Genomic DNA, 25,872 nt, shown 5'->3' with positions numbered 1-25,872 from the left:
TTCACTGAGAATAGGGAGACGATTTAGCGATTTATCAAACAGCTGTACATCATCTTCTTCCTCTGCCAGTGACATATTTTGCACGCTAACTCACAGCTGCTGCAGCCTTATGGGAATACCTCAGCACACATCCAAATATCTCCCAGCACATTGCTCTGCAGGTCCAGTCAGGGATCAGAGTCCCCCCGGGGCGAGCCGCGGTGTGTGTGACGTCGCTGCTGCCTGAGTAACACGAAGCTTTATTGATCGCTGCAGGGAAATTCCTGTGGTTCACCTCCGTTGGGACTGGGGACGCCTCTGAGCGGAACCAGGATGGGAGAATCTGCAGACTGGCCGGAGGACATCTCATCAGGGCAGACGCAGACTGAATGGGAGGCTGCTGCCGTGTCCCAGAGAGTTTTGTTCACCCCAAACCAGGAGATTAACGGGTTAAACAAGAGTGGATTTTCACTCCCAACGCCATCTCAATGTGGTTCCCATATCCGTCTGCCTAAGTCAGAGCACTGCAAGAAACTCTCCCAACACACTATAATTAAGGCTATTTTACTCAGACAGCTATTATTTGGACGATTAATCAATTGTTCTGACGATTAATCGATTATTCTGACAATAGATTAATATGATTTTTAAAAATTGGCACTTTCTGCATATTTTTTGTCTAATCACAAATACAAATAAGCAAATAACTCGATTCCTTTTTTAAAATAACCAAAATGAACATTTTATTCCCTAAAATTCAACAGCATAGCAGCTAAAATAATACTTCCAACACCGTGTAAAAAAGTCCTTTCTCCTTTCTGCTTGACTTCATATCTGTTAATTATGTTGTTTTTTATTAATTGTATTGCATAAAGAGAATTTTTTACTGAATTTAAACCGGGTGTAACTAAAACTACGTCATGTGAGGAGTTCTGGGTAGAACAGTTTTAGACATAGAAGATTATTTTTTCCATCTTAAATGCAAAATGCACATATTTTTGTACATTTTGGTGTTTTTGTACATTCTGCAAATGGCATTTGTTTGATTGAGTCTGTATGCTCCAATTAACGATTAATCAATTACCGAATTAGTCAGCAATTATTTAAATAAGTGATTAATCATGATTAATACGATTAATCGTTCCAGCCACAACTATAATTATAAACATTATTGTTTCAGAGACTGTTTTCTTCACAAATCCATCCATCCATCCATCCATCCATCCATCCATCCATCCATCCATCCATCCATCCATCCATCCATCCATGCACGTTGTCTTTGTCTGATCTGAAATGTGCAACAAAAAACATAAAAACATGATTAAACTCTTAGGCTGGAATGTTTGCACAACATTTTACATCTTAAGCAACTGAAAACATAGAATTAAGGAACAAATTAAGGTGGATTTAATTCTACATCAAATTAAATTTACAACTTAAAAAACATAATACTGGTGAACAAATTGTAAAGCAAAAAAAAAAAAAACAACAACATGAAATGGACACAAGCAGTTATGGGAAAGAAACACAAAGAGATGCAGAAGAACCACAAAGTGCCAGTTTGCCCAGGGGAAACTAAACTATGCGGCCTCAATAATGCAGGACATACAGTTGATACCAAAAGTCCTTCTGACGACTAAAGAGCAAAATAATTTATAAAACGATTAACACAAAACCCTGAAAGGAGGAACAAAACCAGGAACACAGAAGCAAAGACATTGTTTAGCTTTTTTTAGTCAAAACTCAGAGCAGACAAACGTTTTGCAGCCATAGAAATAAGAAAAGAGTTTTTTTGTTTCTGTTTAAGCCGTCTGGGTCGGCCTGACCTGAAGGACAAACGCAGACATGTTTGTTAAACCAAGAACAGCACGACTCTGCTGTCTGACTTTAACTAACAGCACTTTGTCATGGTCTGTGTCTCCATACCATTTCTCACCAGCCTTCTGTGTGACTGTAAACGTCTATGGGCGTGTGTGTGTGTGTGTGTGTGTGTGTGTGTGTGTGTGTGTGTGTGTGTGTGTGTGTTTCTGATTAAATATTAATGAATCCTGCTGTGGTAATTCAGTGAATCGGTTGACCTGCAGGTTGCTGCGTCGTTGTCTGAGTCATCTAAAACATGACATGACCGCAGCTGAGGGCGTGACCTTTGCCCCTGACTGGAAAACGTCCTCGGACGCCGTGATTGGATCGTTTCCCGTCTGAAATGTTGACGCTGCTGCTGCTGCTGCTGCTGCGGCGCGGTGATAATTGGAAAATATTTTATCGCTTCGTTTGCCCTTTGCGGCTCTTTAACATTGAATCAAGTCGTAACAAGGTGACATTTTCTGGCCGCGAGCCACATAAATGTCACGTGTTTCATGGTTTAAATCTGTAGGTTTGGTCCTCTGAGGGTGAAACAGGAATAAATGATTAAACATGCACAGAAAAGGATTCAGGGTTTCTGACTATAGTTTAGTTTTTTTTCATTGTTTGTCTAATTTAACTGGTCTTAATTAGTTTGTGCATTTTATACTTTTTATTTGCTAAATATTTTCACTTTTACTATATTTTTATTAGTTTTTTTATATCTTGTTTTGATTTTACTACTTTTTATTAATTATTATTAGTTAAATATTGTATCATTTTTGCTAGTTTTATTAGTTATTCTTAAGTTTTGTTTTGTTTTTGCTAATTTTAATAGTTATAGTCGCAGTTGTAGTTTTTTCATACTTGGGTTAATTTTTCGGTGCACAATTCAGAAAAGTCAAAGTATTGTGATTATTCTTACATTGATTGGTTTATAAATACTCAACAGAAGGTGCAATTAAAAAAATAAATCAGTTATTGAATCTGGAGTTTCCTGTGGAGTTGGGAGAAACGCCGACAGCGCCGTAAAAAAATCTATTTCACTTCGGTTTGAAAGGCAGATAAATAGATTCATACACATAAAAACAAAGGATAATATATCTATAATTATAAGAGTGTTTTTGTTATTTTGATAAAAGTGTGAGATAGTTCCAGTTGGTTACAGTTTTCCCCTTTAGTTTTAGTTAACTAGAGCAGCTTTACATTAGAAAAAAACTATTTTTTCTGTCTTTTCCAGATTATCGTCCTGTGGAACTGCGACAAGCCGCTCCCAGCCAAACACCGCTGGCCCGCCACCTCCGTGCCCGTCATCGTGATCGAGGGAGAGAACAAGGTGAACACGCACACACACACACACGCACACACACACACGCACACACACACACAAACACACACACACTCACACTCAGATGCCTCACAGGTGTGATTGCTATCATTTCTAATTACATATTCCCAAATGGTAAACCTACTGTATCTTTATTCACTCTGGGAGTTAATGAGTTTCGATTTGAGCCGCGCTGATCCCATTAAAGGACAGTTTTAGCTTTAATTCAACCTCAGTAATGAGAGTTTTTCACTCTGGATGACTGGAGGAAAATCCCTCCTGTGTGTTGGACCCCAGCTTCAGAACCACCAAGCATTTATTTGGTTTGGATTCACGTTTTTTACCTTAATTATGATCTAAATTATAATCAAGAATCAACTTTTGTTCGTTTTAGCTTCAACAAAACTGGTATTTGATTTTAAAATCCATAAAATAAAAAAGAATCGGCTGAAAACTGTAGTTGGCCAACAAAAATGATCTCCAGTATTTAATCCTACAAACTCAGCAGAACATCAGTTTGACAAAATATTATTGTTACTAGTCACTTTAACATTATTTTTACTATTCAATAAGCTGATATTGAATAATCATTATTATTACATAGCATTTAAATAATAATATTATAATTTATTGTGTTACTATTATTTTTTGTTAATCTGTGTTTACCTTCTACAGAGGTTAAACTTTCTGGATATTTCCCGTTTAATTATGTTCAAAACTTTATGGAAGTTTTATTTCTTGTCATATTAGTAAGTTTATATTAATATGACAATATTGGTATAAAGTATTCAAAATGAAACTTTTCATTTCTAGATTTAAAAAATTGTTTCAATCTAGCAAAAATCAAAAATCTTGAAATAAAATTAAAATAAAAAATGTTTTAGGTTTTTCTTTTTTTGGTTTTGATCCTTAATTATCAGAAAAATATTCAGGTTTTTCTTGTTTAATGAACCTCTAATTTCTCTGCTTTTGTTATATTTATGCTTGGAATAAAAGCTGGATTGTTTTAAAGTTTTTTTTCTTCATCTTTACCAGGATTTTCTGCAGTTTGTGATTTAAGAAAACCTTAAACTCTGCAGAGCTTCATCAGTGAAACGCTCAGAGCGGCTGCAGCTCTTCTTCATTTCGCTTTTTGACGATAAAACATGTTTGTAGAACCTGGAGAACATGTTGACCGTTCCCACTTCTTCTTTATAAATCCCTCATCTACTGAGGAATCGCTCAGTTTGTTGAATTATAGATGTCGATGCTTCAGACTCACCTGAGTGGAAGTGGTTTCCTCTCCGCTGTCAGTCAGTCAGCCGGCGGCGGCAGGCGGGTTTGTGGTTTTCCTCCCCTTCTCGTGACTCTCAGTGGTTTATTCCAAGCTGTCAGTCATAACAGGAGGCCTCAGCGTCTGAAAAAGTGAGCAGAACGGGCCCAGCGTTCTGCCTGCGTGTGTGTGTGTGTGTGTGTGTGTGCGCCAGGCGGCCTGTGGTTTGTTGTGATTGTGGTGTTTCTGTGTTTACTGCGGCGAGCCAAGCTGTGTTCTTCACCCCACAGAGGGAGACGCAGGCAGGGCTTTCTTTTCTCCATCCCTTCTTTATCCTGCAGCTTCCTTATTTCACCGTCTTCCTTCATCGTTTTTCTGTAGAAAATCATTTTTATTAGCAGAACAAAACGGTCGGTCTGGTCCGGATCAGACCGCCGTGCTTTTATACCCAAAGTGACCAAGTTGGACCAAACCGAATCGCTGCAGCCGTTTGACCGAACTGGAAGGCAGTGGGACGGTTTTAGGAAAAATGATGCCAAACTAGATTATGTCATCTTTCTGCTTTCTACTGGCCAGGAGACTCATGGTTTTAGATGGAGGAATCCACATCCTCCAGCACACGGAGGCTGGTTAACCGAGGATATGTTGCATTCATTTGGAGAAGATTAGACACTGCAAAGATATAAAACCTTACCAATTACTTTTGGTCTAGTTTCTAGTGCAGATATCTCAATGTATTTAAGGACAAAACTGACATAAAAGTGACGTTTTATCAACATATAGAGGCTGGTTTTAAGATAATAATAATTCCTTAATATTAATGAAAACACACTTGTTCCACTGGCAGATAATTTAATTTATCACTTTTTTTCCCCAGCTTATAAGTTAATTTGTCTGCAGATGGAACTAGTACATTTTCATCATTATTAATAATAATTATTATTATTATTATAATAATAATAATGGTTTTTATTTGTCAGCACCTTTCAAACACCCAAGGACACTTTACAACATTAAAAACACAAATTAAACAGTAGAAAACTGCTACAAAAACACAAAGCCACCAAATAACTAACAAAATTAAAGAGAGGAAGTTAACTTGAACAGATGAGTTTTAGTTGTGCTTTAAAAGTCAGAAGAGAGTCAGTTAAGGAGTTATTTACTTAAAATAAGCCTCTTTATCTGGCTAAAATGTTACTTTAAGTTAGTTTGTCTTATTTGAAGTGTTCTAAGATATTTGAACTAGAAATTAAATCCAAATCACTTGGTAAGATTTTGTGTTTTTGCAGTGCAGTCAGAGGATCTGTTTAAAAAAATGGCAGCCATTTACATCTTATGTTTGAAGGAATTTCAGCAGATAGATTTTTGTCATTTTTGCACAAACCTGAAACTGGCATTGGCTGCTTTACCGGTACAGAGCAGGTACAGTGTTGGTGAGGTGGGAGGGATTTCTGTGGTTTCTGTTGTTATTGTTTTGCTGTGTTTAAATAAACACCAATAAAAAGAGCTTGATTAAAAGCTACCAGAATTGCACAAAAATGTAAAAATTCACACAAAAACATAAAGATTAAACCCAACATAACCTTCTTAGTCAGTTTCTCGGCAAAAAACTGAGTTTCATTTTAAATTTTTACTTCCTGAAACCCTAATCGGCCAAATATACGATCCCCACTTGTTGCTAAGTGTCCGGTCGGCTGGTCCTCCCTGTCCTCCCTCCTCCTCCGCTGAGGAGGAGCCGGATTGCTGCAGGCGGATTCCCGCTGAGAAGAGTCCCGTTCCTGGAGAGCAGCACCAGCCCCAGGCTGATACGTCTCACTTCTAACGTTACAAACACCAGCCTCTCATCCTGCCTTTGTCTCGCTCCCTTGTTTGTCTCGCTGTCACTCTCCTGTCTCCTCGTCTCTTGTTTTCTTCTTCTCTGGGTGGAAAAACAAGAGGGAGAGCAGGAGAACGGATTGTTTGGTTTCCTCTCTTTGTGGCCACAGGATGAAGTGAGACTGAGGGCGAAGAGCTTCTCACGTTTCCTCTAAACTCTGATTTTCCCTCTTCGCCTGTCTGTCGCTCACACGCTGGAAATACGAGCAACACTTGAAGTGATGAGAGTCTGGACGCTTCGTGAGAGCAAGCTGGAGTCAAATCAATGTTTTCCACAGATACATCAACTCAATATGAGCAAAGGAAATCCCTTCCCCTTCCTCATGCACTGCAAAAACACATAATCTTACCAAGTAGTTTTTGTCCAGATTCTAGTGCAGATATCTTAGGACACTTGAAATAAGGCCAAACCAAACCAAAAATAACTTTCAGCAAGAAATAGAAGCTTGTTTTAAGTCAATAGTTATTTAATATTGATAAAAAGTACTTGTCACATTGGCAGATTATTTACCTTATAATAAGACATTTTCTCCATGTTTTAGTGAAATAATCTGCCAATGAAGCTGGTAGTTGCCTGCGTGGTGTTGCTGCGTGTTGTTGCTGCGTGTTGCCTGTGTGTTGTTGCTGCTGCGTGGTGTTGCTGCGTGTTGCTGCGTGTTGTTTCTGCGTGTTGTTTCTGCGTGTTGCCGGCGTGTTGTTGCTGCATGTTGCCTGCGTGGTGTTGCTGCGTGTTGTTGCTGCGTGTTGCCTGTGTGTTGTTGCTGCTGCGTGGTGTTGCTGCGTGTTGCTGCGTGTTGTTTCTGCGTGTTGTTTCTGCGTGTTGCCGGCGTGTTGTTGCTGCATGTTGCCAGCGTGTTGTTGCTGCGTGTTGTTGCTGCGTGTTGTTTCTGCGTGTTGCCGGCCTCAGCTGCAGCAGTGATTTACACCTGCGGACGGTGAGATCGGTCCCGGAGTGCAGGTGTTCCTGGAGGAAACGGTCCAGCATAGAGCACAGAGGATGGGACCGTCTCCTCCATGCAGGTGGTGTTTTCCTTTAAAAGGCCGAACCTTTAGGAGCTGCTGAGCTCTGGATCAGAGGCTCCTCTCTACTGGCTTTAATGTGAGGGAGACTTTAACTAGACCACAAATTGAAATGTTCCCCAGATCCAGACGAGGAAATCCCTTCATCTCCAGAATTTACTCTCATCCAATCATTCCCCCGTCCATTTTTGCATCCTTCTGTCCTTTCATCCATTCATTTGTCCATCTATCCATCATCCATTCTTCATTTTTGCAGTTCTTTCCGGTTCCATACTTAAAAAATTTAAAAACACATAAATAATTGATTAAAAATCATGAATTAAGGATTCTGTGTTTTGATTTTAGCTTGGAAAACGTGACAGAACCATGTGTGTGTGTGTGTGTGTGTGTGTGTGTGTGTGTGTGTGTGTGTGTGTGTGTCTGCGTGTGTGTGTGTGTGTGTGTGTGTGTGTGTGTGCGTATCAGCACCAATTAAACCCATGTGTTTGTGTGAAGCTGTGGGAGTTGCAGCTCACATCCGGTTCAAATCTCCATCAAGAATCTGCTGTTTCTTTTCTCCTCCTTTCATCACTGCAACCGTTTCAATCTAAATATCCTCAAGATGTTGCTCCACTCCCATCACTCGCTCCGCTTCCTGTAAATATTCAGCGGCTGTCATGTATAATACAGGCCGGCTTCTTCTGCTGCAAAATGTACGTAGTCTGCTTTCAAACTGGCGTGGAGGAGAAGAGTAAATTTGTGCCACATGTATAACGCAAGACTTGCAGCATGTATCTGGGTCCGTTTCTGTGTTTTTATTGATTTAAAGGAGAAAAGAAGCGCCTGCAGCAGTAATGGAAACTTGTTTCAGCACTACATCACTGCTGAAAACGACAGGCCGCACCCTGCAGGAAGGAGCAGGAGATTTGCTTTTCCCTCCCCTCTTTCCAAGCCGCCATTTGTTGTTGTCATGGCCTGTTGTCTCCCCTGAATCCTGTGAATGTGTGAGGCGCCATTAAAAATGCATGCCTTAGATATTAGGAGCTAAAGAGTGAGGGGATTTATTTTTGAATTCATCTCGGGGTGCATTTTTCTGTCCAGATTGAAGGGAGGCGGCTGATCCATGCATGCCTAAATGTGATATTTTGCACAGTTTTGTTCTTCCATTTGGTTCTCAGTTGCTTTTTAAAACAATCTAAGCGCTTAAATGAAGACACCCAGGCAGCTTTTGGTATTAAGTTTAAAGTTTTTTGGTGTCTAGAAAAACTAGCCATTTCAAAAGCCTTCCTTCCAAAGGTTAAGACAAATTACATGCACACTGCGCTGTTACCTAGCAACCCTGGTAGAGTTCCACTCATCACCTAGCAACCCCAGCAGAGCTCTAGCACATTTTGATCAGCTGGTTTTACCTCTGTGTGCGCTGTACAATGGCTGCTGGAAAAGACGAGTATATAGTTGTTAACTTATCATCCAAAAACTACTTGATTCATTCCTGTTGGTTGTGCAGGAAGCTCCACTTCTGCTTTTCATAGATGTACTGTTGCACAATTGCAAATCTACTTGCAGCCCTTTTCTTGTGAGTTGGATTTATTGGGAGAAAAGTGACAAGAGGCCCTAAAACATCTCACTCTGAAAGGAGCCCAGAACAGGCAGAACTGACCAGACTAACATTTCATGATCTGAGAATTATTTTGTGCAGAACCATGTAATGAACATGTTTTGAATAGACCATAGATCTATCCTAACCTGTTCAAGGAAGTGTAATAGGTCACATTTAAAGCTAAATCTGCCATTTTTCTTTAAATGAGAAATCTACTTATATCCCAAGCAGCTCTGACTGACTGTGAGTCAGGAAAGTAAATTATCCTTTTTCTTCCTAGATTCTTTCAGCTCTAATTCAACTTCAGACTTTGTTCTGGTTCTGTTCGTGTCTTTGGAGAGGAGTGACTGTCTGATAACCATCTGGATGCTACCTGTCCTTCTCAGTGGCTGCTGAGTCAGCAGAGCTGCAGCCGTATTTCTGTCAGGACCTGATAACCATCTGACATGCGTCTGCTGGCTTCAACTTGGTTTATGGTTGGTTTTCCTTCAGATCCATGCGTAGCCTGCAGCTCCGTCTGCATGCATGACCTCAGTCACTGAGAGCAATTAAACCTCCATCAGTCTGCAGTTGAATCCCAGGAATGCTGGCAGGAAAATCCTTTGTTTTACCTTTTCATATTGCGTTAGTGCATCCAAACAATTAAGACTTATTAATTGTCAATTAATGGTTAATTAGATTTGAATTAATTCTTGTCAGTTAACTAATGATGTTTGCTTAGGCTTTTTTCAGTGTTGTAGTTTGGTCTCCAACCAGCAGAGGGCACCACGGGTCACCCTTAAGTGGGTCAAGTTGATAAGGAAACAAAGGTGGCAGCGCTATGCCAGAACAGGAAAGAGAAACAGTCTAAACAGAGTCCGGTTTGTGATGAAAAGTTTATTTCATGTGGTTCTGGTCATAAATATAAACACTCAACGAGCTCCTGAAGTTCACTCAGCTTAAGAAGTTTCTATTTTGTTATGTTTTATAAATTATTTAAGTTTAATAATGTGAGAAAACCACAATTTAATGTTTTACTCGGTCAGTATTTAAAACAGCTGACACAAAATAATGTTAAAATTTAACAATGTTTCTGTTTTTAAGTTATTATGAAATCAATTTCCCCATCATTTCATGAAAAAGCGGTCAGCCTCGTGTTCCAAGAGAAAACTCAGGTTTGTAAGAAAATGGCCGCTTATGAAATTAGCAGATCAATAAGATTGACTCATTAATCAATAACTTGCATCCCTGTATGAACATTGGTGTTGATTTATTTTTAATGCTCCTGCTGCTCTTACACAAACAACCAGGCTAAATGAAAAACGCTCCGGCTTGTTTAGTCGCCACTCGACCCAAATTAGCAGAAGATGAGAGGAAGAACTGCCAGCTGAGTGTCTGAATCAACAGGAAGTTATTTTACTGTTGAAATGCGACTCTTACAATGGCTTGTGCTCTTCTGAAAGGTTTCCATGGAGACGTATTAGCATTACGCTGCTGTAAATTCACTGTGAACTGCTGTCTGTCTTGGCTTCAGATGATGAGTCATTTTCAGACGTAGAAATCTGGAATAAACTGTTTGGATCCCAGGCTTTTGTTAGCATTGCTCTCTTGCTAGTCGACTATGTGTTTGTCATTTTCTCAGTGACATCACTGCTGTGCCTCCAAACATGTTTCTGTAATCAGTTCTAACTATCATGACCTAAACACATCTCTTTCCTCAAACCTCCTGTTGACATTTCTGTTACACTCTTTTCTTTTATGTGAAATAAATAAGATCAATTCTTATACAAACACGCAGCATTCTGTGTAGGCGCTTTTGTTTTCTACACTTCCTCCTTCCACTCAATTTTCCATGAACGTATCCATAGACAAAGTTTTTTTAGATTTTAAATGCAAAATGTACATATATTTTGTTTGGCTAAATTACTTTTCTGAATATTATTTTTTCAGCGAATAGCCTTTTTTTGAGTTCATATACTTCAGTTAATGATAAATTGATTACAAAATTAGTTGATGATTATTTCAGTTATGATTAATCATAATACAAATTGTTTTTGAGTTGATATTGTTTTTGTTTAGTTTTGTTATTTGCAGAACCCTATTTGAACATATTTTTGGGATAAAAGAGAAAATATTTTTTTCTTTTTCTGCTGCCTTTCCTTTTATTTATTTGTATATTTTTCTGTTGTATATAATTGTTTTTTAATGATTTTTTACAATTTGATTAATTGTTTTTGCCCTAGTTGCATGTAATAATAAAATGCCCTGAGATCAGATTTTTAGTTTCTAAACTATAATCATCAAAAGGAGCAGGAAAAATCCAACTATGTATAATGAATTGAGAATTTATCTAGTTCCCTTTGCTCTTTCTGTCTCTTTGAGCTTCGTAACCAAATAATCCTTTATGAACCCGGTTCTGCAGCTGTTCTGGCTCGTTTCTCACTCTGGGTTCTGTTTCTCCTCCCTGCAGGTCATGAGCAGCCGCTTCCTGCCGTACGAGTCCATCGTGACCGACGCTGTCCTCAGCCTGGACGAAGACACCGTGTTGTCCACCACAGAGGTAACTCCTCACCACAGCCGCCATCTTTCTGTTCGGCTACCTGCAGATCAAACACCTTTATTATGTTTCCTTGAACATGTTAGGGTAGATGTATACAAAACATGTTCACTACGTTTTTTGCTCAAAATCGTATAATGAGATTTTAGTTTGTTCAGTTCTGCCTATTTTGAGCTGATTTCATAATGGTGTTGTTTTAAGGCGTCTTATCACTTTAAATCCAAATAAGCTGTTTCTGGCCACGCCCCCAACTCAACGTTTACACTCAGCAAACAGATGCGCAATTATACAACCGTACATCTTTAAAAGCTTAAGTGGAGCTTCTTTCACAACCAACATGACTACAGCAACAACAAATAAATCACACATGCTTTTTAGTTAGCTCTGTGAAATGTGCACCGTACGTACAAAAAGACCATATTCTGGATCTATTTATTGTATTTCTACTTAATTTTATCTGTAGGTACTTTATTGATATACAGTTGTTTATATTTTTGGATATTTTTTTTTAGATATTTTTATATTCAGTGGTGTATATATTGACTGTAACTATTCAGGTTGACTATGGACTATTCAGGTGATCAAATTATTCTGGAACTCAACTTGGGTTGCTAGGTGACGGGCTGGGGTTGCTAGGTGACGGGCTGGGGTTGCTAGGTGAGGGGTTGGGGTTGCTAGGTGAGGGGCAGTGCCTGCTGATGTGTGACTTAGGTTTTTGAAATGACTCATTTTCCAGACACCATCTTTAACTTTTTGCCATAAAACAGCAGGGTGGGTTTTTTAAGTGCTTGGCTGGTTTTAGAATCAGTTGAGACCCAAACAGACGTATAAAAATGTGCAAAATGTGAGTTTTGCCTAATAGACTATCTTTATTCTGGTTTTAATTATAAATGTCTTGTCTTACGTTCACTTCTGTTCAGTTTGTTGTCTCTTGGAAACCCATCTGAGCTTGTCCGCTCGCCTAATTGGGAGCAGCAGTGATTTTGTTGTTTGTTTCTGTTTGTTCCACATGCTGTGGAAAAGTGTACCAGGATCATTCCTGGTTTTGGTGTTTTTTTTGTTGTTCTTTTTTTCTTATAACTGGGGACGAGTTCTGGCGCAGCACCATGGGAAGCCAGATGCTGCTTTGAAGAGCGCAGAATTAGATCTCATAAAAAGGCTGTTGGTGCGGATCAAGATGGCAGAGCCGAGGGAGGCAGGAATCCATCACCCAAAACTAATTCCACCTGTGTTCCTCCCATGAAGATAGCTGAGCACAAACTGTTCTCCGTGGGTTTTAGAAGTCGCAGCTTTAATGTCGGCTCAGAGGAAAACTTTTTCTTCACCGCGACGCTTTTGGGCTTTCATCTAAACAAAGTCGTTCTTTTTATCCTCCTGTTTACTCCAGAGTTTTATGTGAGGCGCAGTGGAGGGGACTGGGCCCGTTTTTGCTTTTGTTTCACGAAGATAACCTCAGTAATCAAACGAATTGTGAGAGAAAAACAATCCAAACCTATAAATGAGAGAGTATTTGCCCCCCTTAAAGGCAGGAGATTTTTGTCCTACTTTTCTTTGCTTATGATGAACTAAATTCACCTTAAAAAGTTAAAAATATGTTTTAAAGAAATAAAAGTCTTAACCACTTTATCCATGATGTTTCTTACCTTTACCAACTTCATTAAAGGATGCTGTCCTCTTTGGTTACCTGATCAGTGTTTTTCCTGTTTCCTAGCAACAAGGGGTGACTCAATTTACCACAAACCTCCGTAGAAGCTTTAATTTAACCCTTAAATGTATCACTTTGTATTTTACTTCTTGAATCAGATAACTGAAATTAAGTAATTTCTACTGTGGATAGTTAACTAAATGCTTAAAGTCACAGTTCATACGGATGCTTGAAATCCTTGAATTTCAATTAGGTGTATTCAAGTTTTGGAAAGTCCTTGATATCCATGTTTCAAAAGCATTATTTACAGGTGAAACCAGTTATTTTTATACACCCAATAAAAAGACACACAAAACTTTTTTTTTCTCAGTCTGAAGAAAAATCAGACTAAACTTCTTCTCGTTTAGGTTTGTTAGAATTATAAAAATTATTTATATTTGGTGAATTCCAAAAAATCTACCAAAACCTATTTTTAGAGATTTGTTTTGTAACTTTATTTAATTTGAGCATTAAGATCATTTACCCACAATTTGTGGGTGTTATTTGTGTTTTTTCTCAGAGAAGTCGGGCACATGGTGTGTGAGAGACATTACAAAACACAAGTTTAATTTACGTACAATGTTGAATACTATGAAGATGTTATTAACTAATACGTCATATAATAGTGAATTGAAATAGTTTCTTAATTAATTTGTAAAGTGTGGTGCTGGAAAAGATTGAAAACGTACTTGAAAAGTGCCTGTATTTTTACTGAAAAGTGTACCAACCAACCCAGCTTAAATCTGTTTGGGTTTTTTCCTCATGATATTGACGGTAAATTCTCTCCTCCTTGTTGACGTTTTGTCCAGGTGGACTTTGCTTTCACCGTCTGGCAGAGTTTTCCGGAGCGGATCGTGGGTTATCCGGCCCGCAGCCACTTCTGGGACAGCAACAAGGAGCGCTGGGGCTACACCTCCAAATGGACCAACGACTACTCTATGGTTCTGACCGGCGCCGCCATGTTCCACAGGTACGGCTCTTCTCCACAAGTAGGTTTTAAGTAAATGGTACATAATATAAATGGCAACGTCTACAGACGAAGTAGGCTTTTCCAAAGGAAGACGTTTCTCAAAAGCCGCATTTGATTGGACGAAACTAACGTCCGTCATTCGACTTTTTCTTTTACTAAATAGTTCACTTCTATGGATTCGGACTTTTTATCATTTGTTATTTTTCAGTTTCGTTTTACGGGCTTTCTAATGTAACCCAGGATATCAGAAGACTTCTTGGTTGGTTACACTTAGATACTAAAACGACAGGCAGGTTGCGTTAGATGGCCCGACATTAGCAGCGTCTTCATAACGTCTCCTCCCGCCCCTCTTAACAGAACATCCGGTTATATTTCAAAATAAGAGCATCAACAAATCGGTAGCGATTTTTAAGAAATGTTGATACCTTGCTATTATAAAACAAAAATTCGTTTTGCTTACTGAAACGATGTAAAACTGTATCAGAGGACTTTGTGTGATCACACTTATTACATCTAAGTGTGATTGTCCCACTTAGATGTAATAACGGCAGACAGATTGTGTTAGCCGTTCAGACGTTAGCAGCGTCTCCATAACTTCTCCTTCCGCCTCTTAATAGGGTATGTCCGATTACATTTCAAAATAAGAGCATCAATATAAATCATGCAGTTTTACAGTAGCGACTTCTCAGAAATGAGAGTAGGAAGAGGATGTTGATACCTTTTCATTACATTAAAAACAAAAGCCGTTATTGTTACTGAAATAATGTAAAACTTGCATAAGTAGTTAAAAACTAATAAAAACACATTAAAAACACAAAAGTTACTTAAATTGGTTTTTGAGACAAAGAAATTGTACCCTTAGCTTCTTTTTTTCTCATTCAACTTTTTATAGCAGTCACCAGAGATGATTTCTACAAGTTTCTGAAATATTTCTGCTGCTGGAAGTAGCCAATCAGTCAATCTTTAGCCAGTCTCTAGAAACGCCCACTTTGAGTCTGCAGAGAATCCCCTCCAGCTCGTCTCTGTTTTGATGGAGCGCTTTGAAGCAGTGATCTGCAGTTCATAAAGTAGATGTGATGTTCAGTGGAGCACAGCCTCAGGAAACCAGGGTTTTGACACTGACTACGTTTTAGAATAAGAGTCAATTTGTCTTGAACGCAGAGCTCTGTAGCTCCTACATGAGGCTCACCTGATGTCCTGTCAGCTTTAATATGGCTTCAGTCTGCTGTAGGAGGACGCCACATCAGGCCGGAGTCAGCCAGTCAGCACCGCCTAATCACTCCTAATATGGCTCTTATCACGCTGGAGTAGAAGCATCATTCAGGAAATATAATATGGAAGACACTCGTCTCTCCAGATCCCACCACTTACTCCCTATCCTGTTCTCTAAAAGTGTCTTCTAGTCATCTGTCCATTCATCCTTCCATCTATCAGTCCAGGTTAGCTCCCACCACTATAACAACTGTTGAACGATAAATTGTCCCAGAAGTTATTGCTATAAACAATATTATCGTTTTGTTTCGCTATGTAAAAGTAACTGAGTAAATGTAACTAGTTACTACTCAACTCTAAATGAAGCTAAATGTACCAATTTTTTAAATCCGATTGTCAGTAGCCGCCATATTTAAATCCCAAATAGAGGAACTCTGTTGTGTAATCTCAGCGTAATCCTAATCCAGCTCCCGTCTCTTAGGTACTACCACTTCCTGTACACCCACTACCTGCCCAGCAGCCTGAAGAACATGGTGGACCAGCTGGCCAACTGCGAGGACATCCTGATGAACTTCCTGGTGTCGGCCGTCACCAAGCTGCCGCCCATCAAGATCACACAGAAGAAGCAGTACAAGGAGACCATGATGGGGCAGGTGAGGAAGCACCAAAGTAACTTTATTATTATTACTAATAGACCATGATGGGGCAGGTGAGGAAGCACCAAAGTAACTTTATTATTATTACTAATAGACCATGATGGGGCAGGTGAGGAAGCACCAAAGTAACTTTATTATTATTACTAATAGACCATGATGGGGCAGGTGAGGAAGCACCAAAGTAACTTTATTATTATTACTAATAGACCATGATGGGGCAGGTGAGGAAGCACCAAAGTAACTTTATTATTATTACTAATAGACCATGATGGGGCAGGTGAGGAAGCACCAAAGTAACTTTATTATTATTACTAATGCAGTAAATCATGAAGCTTGTAGCGTTGGACCAGAACCTGAGTTGTTATTTTGATTTTCTTCCTTCTTCTGAGCCGTGACTCATCTTGCAGCCATCGTTTCCTCTGAGCTGCAGCCAGCTCTCCCTGCTTCTCAAAAGCTTGATTTATAACGCTGTACTTTAGCTAGGCCTCTGGGGGCCGCAGGACGAAAGCTCAGAAACAAGGGAACCGACGTCCAAATACCCCCCCAAAAAAAGACGAAGCGGCCGATGATTGATGGAGAAGCTTGTTGCTCCTCTGATGGTTTTCCCGTCTCTGCAGACGGAGCCTGAATCAGAAGTTGAAATGTTAGACGAATCGTTCCAGAGAATAACACAGAAGATTCATTCATAAAATCATCATGGATCAAACATGATTTAGTAGGTCTGAACCATTAGCTTTAATCGCTGTTTATCCAGTATTTAAAGCGTTTTTATCCATCCGTCCTTCAGTTGAGTTCCTGACAGGATTCCCACGTTTTTCATTCTTTAAATCTCAGACTCCTCCGTCTGTCTGAGTCTCAATAATCTGCACTGTTTAGATAAAGCAAGTTTATTTATTTAGCAACATTCATACACAAATACTTCAGAAAACATCAAAGTATGAACATAAAAGGAACAAATATTTCAAATAGCTCATTAATCAGATCCTTTGATGAAAAGCTGCTGTAAATAGAAATGTTTTCCGAACATAAAAATGTAACTCAGAGGGGAAAAAAAACATATTTAAGGCTCAGGACCGACCAAACTGAAAAGACTGAGGCTGTTTTCCAGAAATGATGGTAAATGAAGAGGTTTGCTGTGTTTCAGCCGTTGTTTACGTCCTGATTTAACGCCTCTGGCATCTTCTGCTGCAGCATAATGATGGAAAAGTTGCAACATATCCTGTTTATGACAAATTAGATTTATTGTGTGGGTTAAAAAATCACAGCTGGGACATTCAGACTTTCATGACAGTCAGATCTGGGTTGCATTTACCTAAAGTGACAGGAAGTAGATCTCTGAAAGCCTGCATTACTTAACCTTACTATATGTCATATTTTACATATGGTGCGTTTCCTCCTGCAGTCTTCTCGGGCGTCCCGCTGGGCCGACCCGGACCACTTCGCCCAGCGGCAGACCTGCATGAACAAGTTCGCCAGCTGGTTTGGCGCCATGCCGCTCGTCCACTCCCAGATGAGGCTGGACCCCGTGCTCTTCAAGGACCAGGTCTCCATCCTCCGCAAAAAATACAGGGACATCGAGAGGCTCTGACAGGACCGCCGCCCCCTCGGGGGAGACTCCACGCAGGGGGAGGCGCGCGACAGAGACTCCGTGGAGAGCCGGCGGAGCAGCCGCACCACGGCCGGGTGGACGGGGAGAGACGGCGCTCTGTCTTCCACTCAGCGCATCGCCAATGACCACAGCGCCGCCGCCGCTCCCCGGACCTGATCCGGACGGGAATCAGGAGGAAACAGAAACGATGCAAACAGAGACGCAAACAGAACTGGATGTTTCACACGGCGCGCACTACTGACGACAAAAGACAAGAAGGAACTGGGTTAGAATATTTTTTTCTACGAGGAAAAACCCTGGAGGACGTCGACTTTCCTGCTTTCTCCGCACATGTGCAGGATGGTGGAGAGGGGAGGGGCGTTTGAGCGTTCCTCGCCCGCATCAGGACATGAAACCGGACCCGGCAGATCCGGCTCCTGTAGGTAGAAGCTGTTCGCACACAGAGCTTTGGTTTAGTTTGCTGGTGTCTCCCATCAGCTGTTCCTCAAATTAAATTAAACTGGTTTCTAAGAGATCAATAAGTGGATCCAGAGGTCAAAGGTCAACAAACCTGGAAAAATCAAATGGAATATGGTGTCAGTTAACTGTGCTGCTACATTTGTGCCGTTATAATTTTTAAGATAAAAAAAAAAGGTCACCTGAGATCAACCTGCCTGTTATGCTTCCTCGAACAGCTCAGTGGCCTATACAAAACATTACTTCCTGTCACTTTAAATCCAGATAAGCTCCTGATAGCCACGCCCCCGAAACTCAATGCCTCCATTACAGACTCTGTCAATATTCTAACGTTGGAAAAACACACATTTGCAATTAAAATCCCGTGTGAATAAGTTTGTTGTGTTCATTGCAGTTTTGCAAATTAAAAAAATGTCCTAGCAGCAAAACCTTTTAATCGACAACGGGATTTTTTTTGTAATTGCCGTGTTTCCATTAAGCAAATACATTTTTGATGTGTCCAAATGTGCAATTCTACAAACGTATATCTTTGAAAAACAGAAGTGGCGCCTCCTGCACAACCAACAAGAATGCGGTTGGTGATTTCTTGACGGAAGGTCAATAACAAAGCACTTTTTTCTCATTTTTCCAACAGCCATTGTACAGCGCATTCAGCAGTTAGACCTACTGAACAAACGTGATAGAGTTCCGTTTTGGTTGCTAGGTAATGGAGTTCCGTTTTGGTTGCCAGGTGACGGGGCAGCATCTGCATTCCGTGAGTTTTTAAACGGCTGAGTTTGATCCTTTTAAGCACTTTGGCTGATATTAGAAGCAGTAGAAATCCTGATGGAAGTAGAAAAAGTGAAGTTTGCATAATAATCAATAAAACTGATAAAAGTTGCGTCATGTTTGTGCAGCTAAAAAAAATGGCAGCACATTTGATTGATACCAAATTTTCCTAATTTTTGCAAATATTTGACCTTGAATGACCTCTGGAAATATTGATCTCTTTAAAATGATCGCGGCTCAAATGTTTTACAGCAGTTTAATTTGATTTGAAGGTGGGGGATCGATCCGGCCTGGTGCCGGTTCCGTCCGGCCCTCGTCTCGTTTCATGACCCATTTTCCTCTCATTTCCGTCTCTCCGTCCGTTCGTAGCGCCGAACGCCGGAGAACAAACCCAAACCTTTTCTTGCATGAACACAATCCTAATGGAGTAAAGATAAATTTTTCATTTGACCGCCATCTTTTCTGTTTTTAATCGGCGCCATCATGACCTTGCAGTCTGCCTTCGCTGTTTGCTGCGCATCACGCTGCCTAGACGCCATTTTTCCTTTTCGTTTCCCCTCCACATGTCAGACGACCTCGGCAGTTTAATTGATTAAAACGTTTTCTCCTCCGTTCGTCAGGCCTCAGTTAAGAGAGAAGAGCTGGTGGTGAAGCATCATGTGTGACCCGCGAACAAACGTTCACCTGAAAACTCGGTCCTATCGGGTTCGATCGGTTCCTGGAACAATAGTCACATTTTATCCACTTTTTTTTATTTTAGCGATGCAAAGGCCTTTTTTTTTTCTTTTTTTTTTTTTACAACTCTCAGCATATATATCATATCATTTTTTACTGTTTTTTACTTGTTTTATCTGTTTAATCCAGAGTGTTGGGCCATTAAACAGAATCTGGGTTCAACGTACATCTGGTTCTGGTTTCATCCGATACGTCTGGATCCGGATCCGCGTCTTAAATGTCTCAAGAGAACTGCAACCAGAACAAACGGTGCCTTGTGAAAGTATCAGCTGGCTTTGATGTATTTTATATGACCAAACACAAAGTAGTACATAGTTTTTAAGTTTAAAACAGAGGCCCTAACTTTTATGAGCAATCTGAAAAGTGCGGAATGTTTTTTTTAAATATTTTTATTCAGCCACACTGAACCACCTGCAAGCCTGTTGGGCTTTATTTCTACCAACTTTACACATCTAGAGCGTCCCTCTCAGTGCTGAGCAGACGTAACCCCATAGCATGATACTGCCACTACCATGTTTCACAATGCAGATGTGCTCATTGTAGACAAAAATGTTGAATTGTGGCCTCATAAGAGCCACAATCCACAATTTGTGGATTGAAAAGATTCTCTGTTACCATAATGAGCCTCAAATTTAAACTTTAAAGCAGGAAGTAGAACATAAGCCACACCCACTTTACATTTCTGACCAGTCACACCATATTTGTTGAAAACTACCTAACTTTGCTTTAAGGTTCTCCACATCTATTTAAATTAAATAAAAACACAGGCGGACTACTTACTAATGATCTGTTGTCTGAAGGAAACTGGCTGCTTTATTCAGGCATGCCACACTTATCAGATTTTTTTATTTAATAACTTGGAAACATGAATAATTGTGTGAATGTTTAGTAGTCATTTGAACTTCTACAATGTTCTGGTCATTCAAGACGTTACAGCTACGATTATTGGTATTAAAAGCTTAATTTATTGAATTGTAAGTTTTTTTTAATGCATATTTTGACTCAATTGGAATGAATGGAAAACCTCATTCTGCCAAAAAAAAAAAGAAAAAAGCTTCGTCACAGCTAACTATTTCCACATTCTGTCAGTTTAAAATCTAGTGATACACTTTGGCTACTAGCTAGTGTTAGCCACTGTTCTGAAATTAGCATTTTAGCTTTTATCCAAGTAAAAGCTAATTGGAGAATGTTAATTTTAGGTCAACATGCTAGTGTTAGCCTACATGCTATTGTAGCTTTTTTATATTATAAAATATATATTTATATATTACCTAAGAACACTAGCACATAACACACTGCTCTGACTTCACCATCAACTTTAGCTCATTACGCTCAGTAGTAGTACCACAATAGTTTGTGGTACCATTAAAATGACGATAAGTACTACTTTCCTACTTTGTAGCTGTTTTACACATACACATTTTAAAAAGTATACTAAACATTTATATGCGCTTGTTCAGGACAGCAGTCCAGGGTTTCCCCAGAAAAGCCCGCGGTTCTGGGTGTTGGGTCAGTCGTTCATCCAGCGACTCGTGTTTTTGAGTTAAAAGTTGACAGGAAATTTGAAAATATCACTTGGTAATTATGTTATTGGAAGATTGAAGTTTAACACCTGAACACCAAATATAAAGTCTTAAAAAAGGGAGTCATTAAAAAACAAATAAATAAACAATGCTTAGCCTGGCGGGGGCACAAGTGAAGCCTGGCGGCCCGCCAGGCTCATAGTACACTGAGGGAAACCCTGCAGTCACATAAAGACGTGTTTTATGTCACTAAACTGATCACTAACTGCACTTAATCATATTTTCAAATGTATTGATACTCTTATTGAACAGACAGTGGAGGAAATTGTAAAACTAAGTTCAGTTTTAGGGGTTTTAAACTTCAATACTTGGAATTTATTGTGAGAATAAATTAATTTCTTAACACGATAAACGAGCAACATTCTGCACCGAATTCCAAAACTTTCTGGGATTTTTACGTTAAAGTTTCCAGTCATGTTTTTGGTTGTTGTGTATTTGCTTTTTGCAGGACATTTCAGTTATGAGCTACTTTGTGTTGGTTTATTGAACCCATTGAACGATGACAGGATACTTTTCCAACGCTCTGTGTTGGACCTGAACACATCAGGCCTGCGTCTCTGAGGGGAGCAGCTGATATCTGTTCAGTTTATTTCCTCCTCGCTGGGCACATCGGCCCGTTTCCGTCAGCCCGTTTCTGGGCACGTCGGCCCGTTTCCGTCGGCCCGTTTCTGGGCACGTCGGCCCGTTTCCGTCAGCCCGTTTCTGGGCACGTCGGCCCGTTTCCATCAGCCCGTTTCTGGGCACATCGGCCCGTTTCCGTCAGCCCGTTTCTGGGCACGTCGGCCCGTTTCCGTCGGCCCGTTTCTGGGCACGTCGGCCCGTTTCCATCAGCCCGTTTCTGGGCACGTCGGCCCGTTTCCATCAGCCCGTTTCTGGGCACGTCGGCCCGTTTCCATCAGCCCGTTTCTGGGCACGTCGGCCCGTTTCTGGGCACGTCGGCCCGTTTCCGTCGGCCCGTTTCTGGGCACGTCGACCCGTTTCCGTCAGCCCGTTTCTGGGCACGTCGGCCCGTTTCATCCGTCATACGCAAACGGGAAACCATCAGACTCATCGCCGCAGCTCTAATCTCACAAAAACATCCCTGCTAATCTAGATTTGGGCCGTCTCGGTTCTCTGCGGGAGTCAAATCATGAAGCCCCGGCACAGATTCGGAGGCAGCTGGGTCGCTCCAGATGGTTCATTACGGTAATGGTTCTGATCCGAGTGTGACGGAGCAAAGTGAGGGGAAAACTCCTCATCCCACCGGAGAGTTCGGCTGCAGCGTCTGGGTTTTATTTTCATCTTTCTGTTCAGAACTGGACTCCGAGTCTGTTCCTGATTTGTGCCTTTTATCAACAGGATCCCAAACTTTTTTAAACACTGGAGGAGTCGCAGCTTCACTCACAAACACACACAGCTGTATTGTTCTCATTGTTCTCGTGTTGGACACCGTTACCGTGGTGACGATGTGCGACAGCTTCCTGTTGATGTGCGAGGGAATCGGTGAAGCCCGGCTGTCCTGATGCTTTTCCTCCCTGTAACTAAGAGAAGACTTTTATAGAGGCCGCAAATTAAATAGATAAATGACCATTTTGTAAGAATGATTTATAATAAAAAATAAACTCATATTTGATTACAGACGAGCGTCTGCAGTTTGTTTCTGATCGATCAGCAGAGGTGGAAACTACATTCACTCTTACATTTATGTATGTATTGCTTTTGAAAACAGAAGAACTTTTAGGAGTATTTTTTACTTGAGTAATTTTACTATGATGCTTCTCAACTCTTGACTAAAATTTCAGGTTTTTTTCTACCCACTGAATGAAAAGCAAACAGATTTTAACCAAAATTTCACCAGTTTTGTCAAATCTTCAGGCTTCAAAAACCTGAAGCTTTTGTTAAAGTTTCATAAGTTTTTATTGACAAAAACTGATTTGGAAATATTTTCCTGATTTTTTTTTTGTCATTTTCATCCTTAAAAAGCTAAAAATTCCTCTTAACTTTACATTTCGATCCGTCTGAGTCGGAAGTTTAAATGATTAATGAATCGATCAGTTTCTCGGTACTTCAGTTGACTTTTTACCAAATACTTTTTTACTTGAGTAATTTGTTGGACTTTTTACATTTACTAGAGTATAATTATGTTGAAGTCGTGCTCCTCTTCAGTAGTAGTGCAGTTTATGGTTTCTCTACTCACTGAGCGATGACCGTTTTCTCAAACTGAGGTTCTCGGACCGCCGGTGGTCCGCGGGTGTCACCTGGTGGTCGGCCTGTAAATGACCGTTTCCCGTGACGGTAGCTCAAAGTGTTAAACGTTTTGGTCACTCAAAAGAAAAAAAAAACTCCTACCAACCCTAATTCTCATCAAATTTAAAATGATTAATCCCAAAGGGAGATTAAATGTTTTAACTGAATAATTCAGATTCTTTTTCATTTTTTGATTGGTGATGGATGTTTGCAGAAATCAAACTAATTCCAGTTCTCTTGTGAAGTTATACTTTGGTTTCGGTTTTAGAAGTACAAAATATTTAATCTTTCAACACTTCAAAATGTTCATCAGTGGCAGAACTTTGAAACAATTAAAGAACTATTTCAAATCAGAAGAACAGCTCACATCAGATCTTCATTACTCAAAGCTTTGCCCTCAAAACATTTTTTTCTAATAATTTCTCAAATTCTAGTTTTATTGTGTCTTTATAAAATTATAATTTTATTCTAGTAATTGCAACTACAATAAAAAAATCTGATACCAAAAATCGATTTGCTGCTGCTGATTTCTGCCTTCCTGAATCTTGTGGTTGAATCCTGGAGGAACCAAACATTTCCAGATAGTCTGCAGAGGAGCATCGATAAAAGCTTTTCTCTCTCGTTTTACTTGCGCTGAGTGTTTTTGCATGCGCGGCCCTTCGGCTGACCTGTGGCTCAGCTGCAGCTCGACTCTCTATTTGTACAGTAATGATGGTCCTTCAGCGCCGCGGCGACCGGCTCTGCGAGGACGGCTTTATTAGTCACCGCTCTGAACATCGATTCCCTCCAACGCCGCCGCTGTCCTCCTCCCTGCGGACGACAGCGCTGCGACCCGACTCTGACGCAACCCGGCTGTGTAGTGAATTATTAAACGGGTCGTATCAAACACGCCGCCTGCAGACCTGCGATGGCAAAGACTCACGGATCACGTTTCGTTTTCCAGATTATGTCCACTGTGATCAAGAATCCCTCCTTTAATCCGACGTCTAACTTTACTGATCTACAACGGAGGATTAGAGCCACGCGGAGAAAAACGTTTAAGGAATTACGAGAATGAAGTCATGTGACAGAAACGTAGTTTTAAAGTAGCCGTAGAACAACGAGAATAAAGTTGAAAGGATTGTTGTAATGTTATCAGAAAATATAAACACAAGAAAAAAGTTGGAATAATGTGAAAATAGTCAAATTAATACAACAAAAGTCATAATCTTCAGATTATGACTCATATTTTATAAGAATAAAGTTGTAATAATATGAGAATAAAGTTTAATTAACACAAGATAAAAAGTTGTAATAAAACGGCAATAAAGTCACAATACTTAGTTATAATGTTATGAGAATAAAGGTGTAATAATACGAGATTAAAGTCAATATTTTGACAATAGTCATATGAGAAAAAAGTCAAAATAATGAGAATAGAGTCAATACTTAGTCATGATCTTCTGAGAATAAAGTCGTAATAATATGAGAATAATCATAATATTACAATAATAAAGTCATAGTATTATCAGAGTACTCGTTATGAGAAGTAAATAAAAAGAATAAAATCATAATAAAGTCAAAATAATACAGGAATAAAGTAAGAAAATTAAGTCGCAATCTGACTTTATGCTGGGAATTTTATAATCCTAATACTTTTTTGAAAAAATAAAATAAAATCATCAGACTAAAGGTTGTAATATTATGAGAACTCATTTCTCCAATCCTTAAAAAGAAACTCGGAGAAAAACAAAAGTCCTACTGAGCCTGAAAGCTCCACACGATCAGAACCTCCATCAGGCTTTGAACAACAAAAAGGCTTTTTAAAGTGGGAAATAAAGAGAGAAAAGTGACATTTCAGCCCTAAAGAACAGAAGAATTAGCTGTGGAAATGTAGCAACCTGTTAGAAGCTGCCAGCAGGTGACTTTCAGGTGAAGTGGCGATGTTTATTAATGAGAGCAGCCTTTTTAAATTAGGACTTCCTTTGATGGAGCTTGTTGGAAATTCAAATTTAAAAAGCCGGAGCTCTCTGCAGGTTCACTGCGGCACAGGAACCGGCTCCTCATGCAGCGCCGCAATCTTCCAACCCTGACAGAAGAATTACAATTAGCTCAGTGATTTACAGACTTTTAAATACACAGCGTACGATGCAAAGTGTCTGCATCCGTTTCTCACTTTGAACCAAAGACCAGCGACTCAAACTGTCCAATCATGCTTCGTTTACGGTTCTTCTTTGGAGAAAAGGTGATTTTTCAGCCCAAAACTCCCAACTACACAGGAGAGACTCTCAAAAAAAGTAGCAGAAAGTAGCAGAAAAGCACCAGAAGCATGTTCTATCTCTGGTTCTGCACCTCCATTTTGGTCTCTACTGCCTCTAAAAACACCCGGACATGTTTGGGCAATAAATGAATCTTTTTTGGTGTCTGGAAAATGAGTCGTTTAAAAAAAACAAAAAAAAAACACAGGAGGCTACCATGCCATTGCCTAGCAACCCCAGCAGAGTTCCGTCCGTCACCTAGCAACCCCAGCAGAGTTCCGTCCGTCACCTAGCAACCCCAGCAGAGTTCTGTCCGTCACCTAGCA

The 25,872-nt window shown here is 40.0% G+C and overlaps 1 protein-coding gene and 2 long non-coding RNA genes across 3 annotated transcripts in view; 2 read left to right on the top strand and 1 right to left on the bottom strand.

Annotated features, from left to right (window-relative positions):
• Positions 1–17,664, top strand: part of ext1b (exostosin glycosyltransferase 1b) — a 144,449-nt gene extending 126,785 nt beyond the window's left edge. The window contains exons 7-11 of the mRNA XM_008422746.3: positions 3,062–3,157; positions 11,324–11,413; positions 13,904–14,064; positions 15,758–15,929; positions 17,335–17,664. Of these exons, the coding sequence (XP_008420968.1) occupies positions 3,062–3,157; positions 11,324–11,413; positions 13,904–14,064; positions 15,758–15,929; positions 17,335–17,520 (705 nt within the window). The 3' untranslated portion in view covers positions 17,521–17,664. The remainder of the gene's footprint in view (positions 1–3,061; positions 3,158–11,323; positions 11,414–13,903; positions 14,065–15,757; positions 15,930–17,334) is intronic.
• LOC145553778 (uncharacterized) lies at positions 11,183–13,598 on the bottom strand. The gene is made up of 2 exons (XR_014089821.1): positions 13,054–13,598; positions 11,183–11,453 (listed from the first exon to the last, which is right to left on the bottom strand). It is a non-coding gene; the product is annotated as an uncharacterized LOC145553778 (long non-coding RNA).
• Positions 17,665–17,666: 2 nt separating the features above from the next.
• On the top strand, positions 17,667–22,700 carry LOC108166726 (uncharacterized). Its single transcript, XR_001777078.2, has 2 exons — positions 17,667–17,959; positions 22,422–22,700. It is a non-coding gene; the product is annotated as an uncharacterized LOC108166726 (long non-coding RNA).
• The last annotated feature ends 3,172 nt before the right edge of the window (positions 22,701–25,872 follow it).

Source organism: Poecilia reticulata, chromosome 11, assembly GCF_904066995.2.
Source record: "Poecilia reticulata chromosome 11, P_reticulata-male-v2, whole genome shotgun sequence".
Taxonomy (NCBI): Eukaryota; Metazoa; Chordata; class Actinopteri; order Cyprinodontiformes; family Poeciliidae; genus Poecilia; species Poecilia reticulata.
This window is presented reverse-complemented; position numbering and strand designations above follow the sequence as displayed.